Consider the following 14,708-nt stretch of genomic DNA (forward strand, 5'->3'; position numbering starts at 1 on the left):
AAAGCTCCTCAACGGAGTGCACCAAGATGCCACAAGATGGCGTCAAAGCAATACTGTAATGTTATACAGTACTGTATTGTATTACACAGTATTTCTGAATGTGTAATACTTTCAGAATGCATTGCCCCCCCCCCCCCGACATTCAACACTATCAAATGGCAAAGCTTACCTTTTTTGATGATTGGCTGGGAGAGGTCACGTGGTGATCGATCACAGCTAACAATGGTTCCAATGTTTCCTTGAGAAAAATACTGATGCTCTGCCAGCATATTATGAATAAGCCATTCGTGGCAACGGGAGCCATCATTATTGTGTTTAATGATGAACTTTGTAAAAGGCACTTTGTGCACATTTAAAGTAGAAAAGGCACTAATGAAGCAAGTAGGCATTAATGGTTTATCAGGTTGTTCCCTGGTGTCGAATTAACTAATTTACTCTTAATGCGCTTCTATTATAAGTCTGCCGGTCATTGCGGCTTACACAACGCTACTGTGCCATTGCCGTTTTATGAAGATACAGAATACTTATAATAGGTTAAATAGGGAAGAGATTTCATTGACCGAGAGGAGAAGCCTTGTCAATTTATCGTGTGCCTGTGCAGATGTGCAAATAGCCTACTTGGTGCTTATGGAAAATATTAGCTTCCACAAAACGTTTTTATTTTTAAAGCCAGGAAGTAGAAAATACATCGTTTTCGCTTTAGATTGTCACCAAAACACGTCATCAATGCGCATTTGAATTAAATAGAAAAAAAAAACATTTTCATAGCTTGGTTTTTATCTAAGAAATATTTAATAATGAAGTCTGAGTAACAAATACCAATCAGACATTTCTTGTCACATTACACATTTTTTCAGTCAGTAGGAAATAAAATATTTTGTTCATTTTGAGGACTGGGCAGAAAAGCATACATCAGTCAACAGCACGATCAACGGCATTGAGTACGCCCCCCCCCCCCCCACCCTCACTAGGTAAAAGCTGTTGTCCACCTGGTGGCACTGTTGACATATTTGGCAGCAGCACACAAAGACATGACATTTAAATCAGCTCATTTGGAATTAGTCTGCTCTCATATGGAGGACAAAAATGTAACCAAATGTTGTAAGGCACATGAAGCGAAACAAAATCCCACATTTGCCCAACGACCATCAACATCAGTGTTGATTTTGAACATTATTCCATTGAAACTGCACAGCCAGGTGTCTGCAAGCGTTGGCATCATATCAACAATGTGTTTCCGTGGAATGTGTAAACATTTTACGGAACAGTGGCTGGAGCTTGAATAATAATGTAGTTTCACTTCACTGATCGAAATACAAGCTAAACTCACCAAAGGCACTTGATAGTTTTCATTCAATTGTGTGACAGAAATCATTACAGATAAGGCACCACAGTGCAGAATATATTGCACTTTTTTTTAATGGTCTAATTAAACAAAGAGCTATATTTAGTCTGTCAACAGAAGTGGAGCTCTTTTTTGACACATACTATAAATACTGCCTCTGTTATAAAACATGGAGAATTTACCTTTTTTTTTTGTGCACAAATAGTTGGGCCTCTTTATTAACTGCTCACCCATCAATTATGAAGATCTGTTGGTGTTCTGCATTTCCACTCGCTGTTTTGAAAACAGTGGTTGAGATAAAACTAGTCATTCGTTTGCGGTCTGGACACAGAAGGGATGAAACGCTGCATAAGCCAAATGGTAAGCAGAGCTGCATTGAGACTGTAAAGTGTCATTTCGATGATTGGTGATGAAGTGCTGTCTTCACGAGGGAAAATGGAGTCCGTGCAGTCTTCTTTGTCTCCTTTACAGTGTGATTAAAGACTTCAGAGTCCTTGAAATCCAAATTGAGGATTTTAGATGTCATTAAATTGCACACGGCTCTTAATCGAGGCTCTTAACTCATTCACTGCCATTGACGGCTATAGACGTCAAAAATTCATTTGGACTATTTCTGTTAGTTTAAAAAAAATAATCCACTTTTGCTAACAAGAGTATGAAAACCTAGAAAAAAACATTTATTGTAAATTTAGAACATAAATAAAATGTGTGATTAATTGTTAGTTAACTAGTGAAGTCATGTGATTAATTACAATAAAAAATTTGCAGACGGGCCTAATAATTAATAAAAATAAAAATAAGGGGCATTTAATCGTAATTAATTGCATGAAATTTAAAATCTGTTATAAATGTACAATAAAAAAAATTCAAGATTTTCATAATTCACATGAATTTTTTATGTCTATAGCCGTCAATGGCAGTGAATGAGTTTTAATATAACAATATGGTCGGAAGCTAAAAATAGAAAACATGTTCATTTGATGCACCTCCTGGCCTCATCTACCTTTAAACATTCGGATTTTGTGTTTGTCCGCCAAAAGATGCGTGACGTTAAATTCAAAATCGGCATCATGGACGCCGGTGTATCTGAAAGCGCCGGCCAGAAGGTTCTCCTCCCAGTAGTGGTGCCAGTTCCCGTTCTGGTCTGCGCCGAAGCCAAACACACTCACCTGCAATATGAGCACAAACGTCTGTGCAAAAATATTCAGTTATGAATCCGGTTCAAAGTTGCATCGGCGGTGTTACCTCGTCGCATACGTGGATGGCGAACAGCAAGCCGAGGAAGCCGGTGGAGGGATAACGTCCGTGACCCTCCAGCCAAGACTCATAGACGTACTTGAAAAATGTTGGGTTGTAAATCAACACCTGCAGAGGATAAGAAAAAAAATGTTTACCCACACAACTATTTTTTTGCAGTAAAACTTAACACAGTGGTTCAATCAAACCTCAAATGATTTGTGGTGATATACACCGCCTGGCCATCATTGGCTGCGCTCAGTAGTCGACTTTTGACTTTTGTCGCGATGGTACGTCGTGTGATTTTTTTATTTTTGTCATTCCTTCACATTATGTCGAGGAAAAACTAAGTGGTCGGACGAATATGCGCAATATGAATTTACATGTAAAACGGAACATATGGTGTTCCACAGGGTTAAATTCTGGGCCTCTGTTTTCATTGCCCCACAGACATTCAGTGATCCCTCGTGCCATCTAGTGGTGAACTAATAATTCATTAATTTTAAAGAATGATTGTTTATGTCATTAGTATGCAAAAAAAAATGTATCGCATAAATAAATTTTTTCAATATAAACGTAGGTCTAGTAAGCACTAATTATGTTACATAGCTGTAGTCTCACCTTACTAGAGCTGCCATCTTCCTGCTACGGATGCAATTTTGTGGATATTTTATGGTGGTAATTTTTGTAAAAGTTTTTTCCCTGCCTTTAAAAAAAATAAAATAAAAAAATAAATGTTCTCACATTTTTGGCAATTTTGGGGAAATTTTATGGTGGTGATTTATTTGTTTTACTTTTTTCCCCTGTCTTTTTTTTTTTTTACATCAATTTTCTCATATTTTTGGCAATTTTGTGGACATTTTATGGTGGTAATTTTTTTTGGGGGGGGGGATTTCATAAAAAAATAATTCTCTGACATTATTGACAATTTCATGGACATTTTATGGTCATTTTCTGCTTTTCTTATTCCTTTGTGGACATTTTATGGTCACCTTTTGGACATTTTTAGGTACTTTTTAAAACATTTTCATCTACCGTTTGTCTCTCTTTGGCTGACAACTTACACATTTTGAAAGACATTTATTTTTTAAAATATTTAATTATTATTATTTTATCTAAATCAGGAATTCATTTAAAGAATATGTAAAATTTAAATATATGTAAAACAATATTATTTTCTCAATTTTTTAGAGATCCACAGGGAGCCACACAAGAGAGACTAAGGAACCACATGTCGCTCCAAAGCCGAAGGTTGCAGACCTCTGAGCTATAGCTATGTCTTAAACTTGGAAGAAAAAAAAAAATAATCACATTTTCCTTTTCAATAAAGAAGGGTTTGGAGAATGCGCAAAAGAAACTGGTGGGGTTCAGCACCTCCAACAAGGTTAAGAACCACTGATTTGACACATCGGCATTCATTTTCAACGAATTAGTCCCCACTTGCCTCATTTGCATATTCTTTACTCTTATTACAATGTGCGCTCATGCGCTGTAAAGTGCATTGAAGTATGGGGATGGATATTGCTGCATTGCTGTAACTGCAGACAAATTAAACATTTCTTTCAAAAGATAACATATTTGAAAGGAAATACATAAAACTACCTTATCCTTGTTTGCCTTAATCCTGGACATGACTGGAACGTAAGTGCTGCGAGAGAAGAAACAAAACAAAAAGCAGGTTAGTATGTTTTGTCATCACCTTAAAAACAGTCATCAATTGCATTTTACGGCCTGTTTATGCCGTCAGTGGCGTGACACGCACACGATGCAGTCGTCCACGTATGACTTCCATCTCATTTAGTTGATGATGACCCCGTGTCACCGTTGTTACGCATGTTTGAACAAAGCTGTTTAAATGCCACGGGAGGAAATTTCACATTCACGTGCGCTCGGGTAGAATGTTTGCATCACTTTTCATATGCGTGTCACCCCGGCGCTGCTGCGGCCAAACTGCCGACGTCAGCAATTGGCATTGCAATGAGATGGGGTGCACTGGTTCGGATAATTCATATGATCAACACTTCCAAACAGGGGCACGCTGGGAATTGGTAATTTGCCGGGCGACTCTTTACACTGAGTGAGCGCAGTGTGAAAAGGGCTTTACCCTTTAAGCAACGTGTATTCTAACACAAACAGTGAGAAAAACAATACGCAGGCGAATATTCCTTATCCTCTGTGAAGAACGACTAATATGCTGTTGAACTGACAATCCGACAGTGGATATGTATGGAGGCCCAAAACAGCCAAATTAAAAATAAATAAATGACTACATAAATAAAAGAAATGAATACAAGTGAAAATAAAAATGGATAAAAAATGTTGGGGGGAAAATTAAATAAAAAATAAATATAAATGGAAATAATATATATATATATATATATATATATATATATATATATATATATATATATATCCCTAAATAAGAGTAAAAATAAATAAATAAATGAGATCCAAAAAATATAAATAAATGTAAAAATAAATGTGGAAATAAATACAAAAATTAATATGTAAATAGAATGAAATATCAATCAATAAATAAAGGCGTTCTACGTTCACATTTATTTATTTCATGCTGCAGATGCTCTGTCAGGTTGAAATGTTATTCAAATGAGGGGGCGGTCCTTAGCGTGTCTTGGGTTGGGCTCTGCCGTTTTTATTTTTTGATAAAATCTCATTTAATTTTATATATATATATATATATATATATGTATTTTTTTTGTTGCTTTTATTTCCATTTATATTATTATTTGTATTAAATTTTTGAATTATATTTTTAAAGTCGACTTATATTTTCACTTTTATTTATTGATTTATTCAGTCATTTATCTATTTTTTTTTATTTGGCAGTTTTGGTCCTCCATAGATATGAGTCTCCAGGACAATATACGTCAGCGTGTTTTATATTGTACATGTCTTTTGAGAAACGGTGACAAAAACTGCTCAATTCTTTTAAATTATACTTAATGATATGATTATTGTATGCTTTTATATAAGGTATAAAATTATATCATGCTATTTTTCTCATTCAAAACACATTACTCAATTTGTTTTTGTTATTATGCACACTCCCACACATCAAGTTGCTCAACTTCAGTACGGCTATCTCAGAATGAAGATTTTGCTTCAAACATACGCGCACACAATTCCACCTTCGACACGGACGGGTGTGCAGTCTTTCGGCTTGTAAAAAGGACATTTAATGATGCAGAATGATTGCCCGGGCAACAACTGCACTTTTATTAGACACATTTGTTTGGGTTTACCTCCGGTGCCGACTTACAGGCAGAAGTATACATTCATTTTTATTTTTTATTTTTTACTATCAGGAAGGCTCAGTCATTAAACCACAGGCCATTGCGGATTTAGCATGCGGAGGAGGAATTTATTGGAGGATTATTCTTGTTTTGGCAAATCTCAGTGTCGTTTTTTTAAAGCATCTTAGCGCCTCACCTTTACAAACTGCCTTGAAGACACATTTATGCCCGAGTATAGCTTGAAGGAAATAGCACATAATTAAAAAAAATATATAGATTTGAAACTAGGCCTGGTCCCATTCATCATTTTAATACGTCAACAGTATTCCAAATAATAGTAAATCATGTGAAGCACTTTTATGCACTTAATGACCACAACACCTGTTGTTTTATGACACTGTCTGCCAATATTAATTTTCGAGAATATTTGGAGTCAAACTACCCCTCACAACACTCGAGGAATGTTGATGTGCATGTGTATATTATCCCAGCTGAAATTTTGTTGCCAGTCTGTGGGCTGGGTTTGAAAAATCGATGAATCGAACCCAATCAATTTTCCTTTTAACAGCCCGATATCGATTTATAGGACCATAAATCAATCCTTTGATATGCCATTTTCCCATAAATACAGGTGAAAATGGAATCTAACTTCAAGTAAAAATAAAAATGTACTTCTTTTTTTCCTCTCATACAATTCTGCCCACACTAAATACATCAATTGAAAATGCCCGTCTCCAGATTTAGCCAATCAGCAGCCTGAAGAAAGTCATTTCTGGAAAAAAACAATTGGACAGTTTATAGTGGTAAAGAAGTTTAGCACTAGCTAACTAGCTAGCAAGCTAACATCCTAAATGTTGGCAGGTAAGGCAATTAAAGCTATAGCTAGCGAAATAGCTAGACAACTACCTAGCTAGCGAGCAAGGTAGCTCTTTAGCTAGCTTGAGCTTTAGCTAACTACCTACCTAGCGAGCAAGGTAGCTTGTTAGCTAGCTTTAGCTAACTACCTAGCTAGCTGGAGGTTGGCAGTTATGGCCATTAACGGCAATCAGAAGACGGCAAGGGGTTTTCTGTGCCTTGATATGAACTATATGTAGACGAAAGTAATGATTTGCCTCCATCTTGTGACATCTTGGTGACAAAGAACTTTGTTGAAGTGAGTTGAGGAGGTTTAAACTGAAATGCTTTGCTGCCATTTTGCGACATCGGTTATAAACCTTTGTAGTTTTTACGTGCAGGTTTATGTAAAAAAACAAACAAACAGTTTGATGCGTGGGTGCTATATCAAACAAATTAACACAATCAGTGTAGCTGGGGTATTTGCACCTACTTTTTAATGGTGCCCGTGGTCAAGGCGCTGATGATCCACTGCAGGTCCAGAGTCTTGAAGGGGATGAGCACCAGGCTGGTTTCGTTGTCCAGGTCCCTGGCGCTTTCCGGATACATCAAATGATGCGTTGTCCTGGCGCCCACGTCTTCCTCGAACCCGGCTGTGAGTGCTTGGTTCATTCTGGAGCAAAATAAAAATGCATACAGATTGGACTGACCACATGAAAACAGCCTTCTCGCTTATTTTCAGAACAATGTAAGCACACGAAGAGAAGCACAATGTGTCCCATTACGACAATTTCTGGACTCCCAAACAGCAATTTAGAACAATCCGGTGTCCATTTCCAGCGCAACAACGCGGGGCTCCCTGTTATTACACCCAACAATAGTCGCTTCTGCAGCTGAGGTAATTGCCGAGAATTCAAGAGGCAGTTTGGATGCTGGCTGTCAGCGCCACAGGAGACAAATCATAAGGATGACCCCCCCCCCCCCCCCCACACCCCCCACCCACCATCAGCATCAACTATGAGCAACGTGGCCCGTCTTGTCCGCTGAGGTCTTGGCAATATCACTTTGCTCATTACTCACTCTGCTGACATTTTCCACCCAAACCTGTAAGACTCTAACAGGCCTCTTTTGGCAAAAAGGCATCGAGTTTCAACCTGTGATGGAAAAGATTAGACGATAAAATGCAGCCACTAGCAAGAAAAATATTACATAGTTACCACAATACATTTTTGGGTCACTTTTTACATGACAGTAAAGTCACAATAACTGCCATGTTCATTTGTAACATTCATGCAAGGGTCCTAGTGTTACTTCGTGCCAATTGTTAATTAACACCTATTAGACAGTGGGAATCAAAATGGAGTATTTTTATCTTTGTAAACAGGGGGCGTCGCACCAGTGTGGGATGCACACTTCTTTTTCATGATACTATAATAGCACTCTGATATACAAATTGCATTTTTACACAGTTCGTTTTGCTTCCATTTGTTATGCGATTTTATTTATTAATTTAAATTCTTGTACTGAACCGCATTCGAGTTTTCGGGTGTCCCTAATAAAATAACATGCAACCATTGACAAAAGGTTGGAAAGTATATTCCAATTTAAATGGGTAATTTTCTCATATGATGGCATATTTTATGTTCAATATTGTTTAAAAATTTGTATTACATCTGTCATATACATTTAATATGCTATTTTTGAACTGTCTTTGTTTTGTGTGCAAGTGATGAAAGTACAGTACTTAATGTAATATAAAAATGCAACTGTTCATTTATTTAACTTACATTTTTTTCCTACAATGCATCCAATTTTGAGTTATTTTGTTATTTTAGTTTTGTGTTTGACCAATGAAAGTATACTTAACTTACTACCGAATAAATAAAAAAAATTGTATCAACTGCTCTAGCGCAATCATAATATAATTTATTTGTGATATGTTATTGTTACATATTTATTATAATAATAATAATAATAATAATAATAATAATAATAATTATTATTATTACTGATGGGCGAATACCAATAACAAGTTTCAAGCTAATACAAGGCCTAATTTTGAGGAATCGGTGATAAGAAACTAGAAAAAAAAAACAAAAAACGTTGACAGCTAATTTATCTGCCAACTTTTTATCTATTTATTAAAAAGTTGACAGCTAATTTATCTGCCAACTTTTTTTTTTTTTTAAGGAAATTTTATGTACTTGGTATCGGTCTGAAAAAAGGTGCTCTTGCATATACCTAATACTATTTATTAATACTATTGTAATTAAAATATTTTGTTTTATTATTTTTGCAATTTTGTTTACTTCTTGCACACGACTGAATAAATACTAATGCAAAATTAAAGTTAGACAATTATCCAGCTTTGACTTATCTGTGAATAAACAACATTTGAAAATCAATAAAACATAATTGCATTGTATTTATTAGTTGACATAAAAAACCCGTTAGCGTTCTCATGTCAACAGTCAAAATGCCTTTTTTTTTTTGAGCCAACCACTCATTTCAATAATATGTTTTTATGTCACCCAGTCGATGTAAACAACCTTGACATGTTTATGTTTCCAGATATTTCTCACAGTATCCTGCAAATGTTGCCCTTTGCGCTTGGGGTGCAGTGTGAGCTCACGCAGCATGTAATAAGCAAGTAACACTTTAAAGGTCAGCGGTATTTCACGACTGTCTCATTTCACACGCCGACTGCCGCTCCTCCTTTTTCTTAAGGTTAACTTCTCCAAATGCTTACGCGCTCCTGGCGGACGAATCCCCCAGAGGAGCGCCGAGCACATTTTTATTAGACGAGCCGAGACATCAGATCACGACGCATAAAAGACTTCAGGGTTTAACAGAAACTTTTATTTTTATGCGTCTCGTAAAGGATCTGCGCTTTTGTGTTTATTTATTTATAATGGCGACATTAAAAAAAAAGAAACTCTGTAAATGCCCGGATGCAAAAAGGTTCGCGCCGGTGCGAGGATCAAAGGTGAAATCATGCTCAAGACAGTAATGATGTCATGGTGTTGCCGGAGGAGCACAACACTGACTAAGCTGTGCTTCAAAATAAAATTAAAAATGTGATGTGGAACTGCTTAGGGACAACATGACACTGCAGTTTGCAAAAAGAATGATGTTCACATATATATATATATATATATATATATATATATATATATATATATATATATATATATATATATATATATATTTATATATATATATATATATATATTAGGGGTGTGAATTGCCTAGTACCTGCCGATTCAATTCGTATCACGATTCATAGGTCACGATTCGATTCGATACCGATTAATCCCGATACAAATCTATACATTGATTATTGCCATTTTTTTAAAACTCAAATTTCGAAAATACTCATCTGTAAACTTGTACAAATGAAAATGTATTCATTTATCTGAAACTTTAGACTTATAACTATGAGCCACTTTATTTAACAAACAATCTGTTGCAATCTGTTTCATTTTTTGAACAGCATTGAAATAAAATATTAAGGCTTAATGTTCCTTTAATATTACATTCTTCCATGCTTAACGTGTGAACCCTAACCCTAATAAGACGTTTTGTTGAATATTCCCATAAAAAATTGATGTTTAAAAATCGATTCGGCCGCATATCGAATTGATTCGAGAATCGCGCGCCGTAATATCGCGATATATTGCCGAATCGATTTTTTTAGCACCCCCAATATATATATATATATATATATATATATATATATATATATATATATATATATATATATACAGCATATAAACACACACATATATATACAGACACATACGGTGTATATGTTAATTTAAAGGTTTTTATGATGCCACAAGATGGCGCCAAAGCACTTTTTTCCCCCCTCTCCTTTCAATTCAATACAGTTGCTTGGCACCAAGATGCCACTAAATGCCGCCATGAATTTGTGGTGGTTCGCCGTATTTTCTTTGCCTTTCACCACAAGACGAGTGAGACATAAAAAAAGGAATAGAATAGCACCACCCTTTACTAAGCAGCCAATCGAACTGAGCAGACGTCATCGCCGACGCAGCCATGACTTTGATGCATCACCTTGCATTATCAATCTTTGTTAGCATCTCAGCAGTCCGATATTCAAGGAGTTGAGCTCCTAAAGCCATTTTTAAACAACAACCAAATGTGACGCACCGAAAACCATTTGCTATGCTGGCTTAAAGATCCATCTCAATCAAATGATTTGCACCGGCTTACATCACGCTCGCCAATATAAGCTTTTGACTGATCCTCTATTCAGTCCGGCAAATAGCAGCGCAAGACACTGCTGATGGATGTGCACACAAGTACCCCAAATAATTCTTCTCTTTTTATCTGTACTTAGGACAAATATATTTATGGATGAAGCATTTGCTGTTATGTATTTCCATTGTTACACGGCTTGTTGTGTTGCTGCTCCGTGTGACCTTTTGGCTCAGTACCAATCCCCCCCCCCCCCCCCCCCCAACCGGGCGTGACAGCTGATATCACGCTGGGATGAATTAAAAATATTTCCAGCGCCATGCAACGACGTGCTGCTCTAATGGCTGGGATAGCGAACGCATGTCTCGGCGGTGCCGTATAATTGAATCGGTAAGACAACGCCGTAGCGCTGTCACGGCGGCGGCTGGGCCGGATGATAAGCTAGGTTTTTATACTCTTGTTAACAAAAGTGGAAAAAAAATGTTAAATTATTTTTTACTAATTGACGTTTATAGCCTTCAAAGTTTTTAATCGTAATTAATCTCATGACTTCACTAGTTAACTCGCGATTGATCAAATTAATTAATTAATTAATTAATTACGATTAAACACCCCTTATTTTTAATATATATATTTTTTAAATTAGGCCCGTCAGGCGATTATTTTTTTTTTAATTGTAATTAATCACATGACCTAACTAACGATTAATCACAAATTTTATATCTGTTCTAAAATTAAAAAAATAATAATCTAGGTTTTCATACTGTTAGCAAAAGTGTATTATTTTTTTTTAAACTAATATAAATAGTTCAAATGAATTTTTGACGTCTATAGCCGTCAATGGCAGTGAATGAGTTAATTGAAAGTTTCTTCCATTCATATAAATTCAGAATGCAACAGTCTGGTGAAGTCAATGGGTCGCAAATATTAAAAGTTATTCATTAATATTAAGATCATTTAATAATGTCTGTTCCGATACTTTTGCTCACTTGAGCAGCACACGTCGAGGTATACCATGAAATCAAAGCTGGAATTTGGAACTTGTCCTTCAGTATACAACAAAAAACAAAAGAATTGACCCTGCCGTCCCAATACTTTTGGAGGGGACATAAACGCATACTGCATGAATACAATCTCCATCGAGTATAACGGCAGATTTACAAGACTCACTGACCTTATAATTAAATCACAGGAGTCGATGAGGCCTCCATACTGGGATCCCTTCAGGTTCCCAGAGTTGCCCACCACGGCGCAGGTCCGGCAGCGCTCGGGCCCGGCGTCAGCGTAGAGCGCGTCGTCCGGAATGACTTGGAAAAGCTCCTCCACCACCTCGCTGAAGTTGGCCGGACGCTTCTCCAGCTGCAGCCACTGGTTGGGGGGCGAGGGGGTGGAGGGTGGAGCACAAAAAACAGCGACCTCATAGCGTGCGCTTTGCTGCGGGCTAAATTTAAGCGGAAGCGATTGAACAAGGGCAAAGGAGCTTCAGGAGGCCAACACATTACTGACATGTCCTCAGGGGGATGGATGTGGGGGTGTGGGGGGCGGGGGGGGGGGGGGGTTGTTGCCTGGTGGTCTTCTGGTGGCTTTCAACTCGTTGAGACAGCAGATAAAATAAATGCAGCAGCGTGTGTGCGCGCACTGCTTTTTGTGCCAAGCAGGCAGGAAGCAGGACGAGACTTTTCCCATTGGACAATTCATTTTGAGCTATACAATAAATATTTTGTGCGCTCTAATGAGGTGACTGCTGGATTTAAATGGTTTTGAATCACAAGACTTAAACTGTCATATTCCCCAAATAAGTCACAAGCAGTAGCTTCTGGCAAGATGAACATGCACACAACATTGTGGAGCGACCACTACAACTCCAATAATGTGAGATACTTTTCAACTCATTCACTGCCATTGACGGCTATAAACGTTAAAATTCATTTGAACTATTTCTATTAGTTTAGCTTTCCCCCCCACTTTTGTTAACGAGTATGAAAACCTAGATTTGTTTTATTGTACATTTAGAACAGATATAAAATTTGTGATTACAAATTTTAATCGCCTGACGCCCCGAATTTTTAATAATATATATATTTTTTAATTCATTCACTGCCATTGACGGGGAAAAAAAATAATTTTAACTATTTCTATTAGTTTAATTTTTTTTCCCACTTTTTTTAACAAGAGTATGAAAACCTACAATTTTTTATTTTACATTTAGGACAGACATAAAATTTGTGATTAATCGTGAGTTAACTAGTGAAGTCATGCGATTAATTACAATTGAAAAATGTAATCGCCTGTCATTTTTAATAATCTTTTTTAAAATTAATTCATGACAGTGAATGAGTTAATACAGAAACTCGTTTACAACATGCCATGTTGAGAGCTTAATTCATTTGAAACTGGTTAGACACTCCAGTAGGTGCTGCTGTTTTAGTTAGCAACCGTTCAAACGGGCTTGCTAACATAACTAAAATGAAACAGGAGTATAAAGGCTTAACTGGAGAATATAGTGTACTTTTCTATCCATTTAGCTTTGACATGCATTATAAAACAAAATAGCAAAGGCTCATGCACAGGTCACGCCCTTGACATCATTGGCAGTCAGCTGTTGACACGCGTGACATTTGGTTCACGAGGCCTCGTCTGAAAGGCGTTTGCTCAAATCACTTGTGACAGGAGGCAACCCTGCGCTCTTATTTTCTCTACTCTGGCTTCTAATTGGACACGGTGTGAGGTGAACGCGGGATAGAAGATGTGCTCGGCTGCCTTCGCGATAAACGTGGTAGGATGGTTGCGTGTTGTGAATTTTGTGAAAACAAACTAAATTAGGCACTGGGCTGATTTGAATTTAGTAGGAAAAAGTAAAGTTGCTTAGAATCTTTGCATCAATAGTGGTAAAAAAAACCTAAATCCATATGTTGACTAAAGTGACACACAATAACCTCCACCAAGGCTAACCCAACTGATATTCAATCAGCTTCGCCTCCTGCACGCAGTTGAGATTAGTTCTTCTGTTGCTAACCAAAACAGCAGCAAAACACAACAGGCACTTGGATGGAGTTAAATATATATATCATTTTGCAAGATCCCAGATTTACAGATAATCTTACATAATTTGGAAACAGATTGTATTTCAGTCGATGCCAACATGTGGTCACTCCACAATGTTGTGAGCATCCATTTTTATTTTTTATTTATTTGCCCAGGTTTTTGTCAGTATTTCTCCATAAGTCCCTTTTGTTCAGTCTAATCTAAAAATAAAGGCCTCCCTTCTAAAAGACAACATGCGCATGAAAGCGAAGACATAATGTCAATGTTAAAAGTAATTAGCATATTGTTAAAGGGGGAAAAGGTTAACTTTAACAGAATAAAGTTTGAATCTTGTGGAAAATGTCTAAAAATTACCACATTTTTGTTAAAGCTAAAAGTCTCATATTTTATGAAAATAAAGTTGTAATTTTACTTGGGATGAGCGAGTACCCATCCCAGGTTTTGGTATCAGGTCAATGACCAGCTTTTTTTTCTCCAAGGTATCGGATACTCGCGACGGCTGCTGATATCAGTACCAGCTGTCCTGTTGTGCCCGTTTTATGACCAGAAACTACAAATGAGATGAATATTATATCGCAATGTATTTTAAAGGAGAAAAAATGCTCAATTTGCATATATAGGTATTTCTTTAAAATTATCCACATTTTTGTTAAAGCTAAAAATCTAGTATTTTATAAAAACAAAGATGTAATTTTATAATTACAAGAGGAGACTTTTTTAATATTTAATATTTTTGAAATTTTATTAAATATTATAAATATAAATACATTTGG

At 36.6% G+C, this 14,708-nt stretch overlaps 1 protein-coding gene across 2 annotated transcripts in view; it reads right to left on the reverse strand.

Moving 5' to 3' along the window:
* Positions 1 to 970: 970 nt before the first annotated feature.
* The window catches only part of LOC147157625 (CMP-N-acetylneuraminate-beta-galactosamide-alpha-2,3-sialyltransferase 1-like), a 33,069-nt gene continuing 19,331 nt past the window's right edge, over positions 971 to 14,708 (reverse strand). Inside the window, exons 3-8 of one of the 2 annotated variants that reach the window (XM_086062079.1) lie at positions 12,065 to 12,258; positions 7,163 to 7,342; positions 4,184 to 4,229; positions 2,591 to 2,710; positions 2,349 to 2,514; positions 971 to 1,838 (exon numbers count right to left, since the gene is read on the reverse strand). In XM_086062079.1, coding sequence (XP_085918205.1) covers positions 1,831 to 1,838; positions 2,349 to 2,514; positions 2,591 to 2,710; positions 4,184 to 4,229; positions 7,163 to 7,342; positions 12,065 to 12,258 — 714 coding nt within the window. In that variant the 3' untranslated portion in view covers positions 971 to 1,830. Of the gene's footprint in view, positions 2,515 to 2,590; positions 2,711 to 4,183; positions 4,230 to 7,162; positions 7,343 to 12,064; positions 12,259 to 14,708 lie in introns of both variants that reach the window. The other variant, XM_086062078.1, reaches the window with a different exon arrangement.

This window comes from Leptonotus elevatus, chromosome 19 (genome assembly GCF_054856555.1).
Source record: "Leptonotus elevatus isolate MCC_2025b chromosome 19, RoL_Lele_1.0, whole genome shotgun sequence".
Taxonomy (NCBI): Eukaryota; Metazoa; Chordata; class Actinopteri; order Syngnathiformes; family Syngnathidae; genus Leptonotus; species Leptonotus elevatus.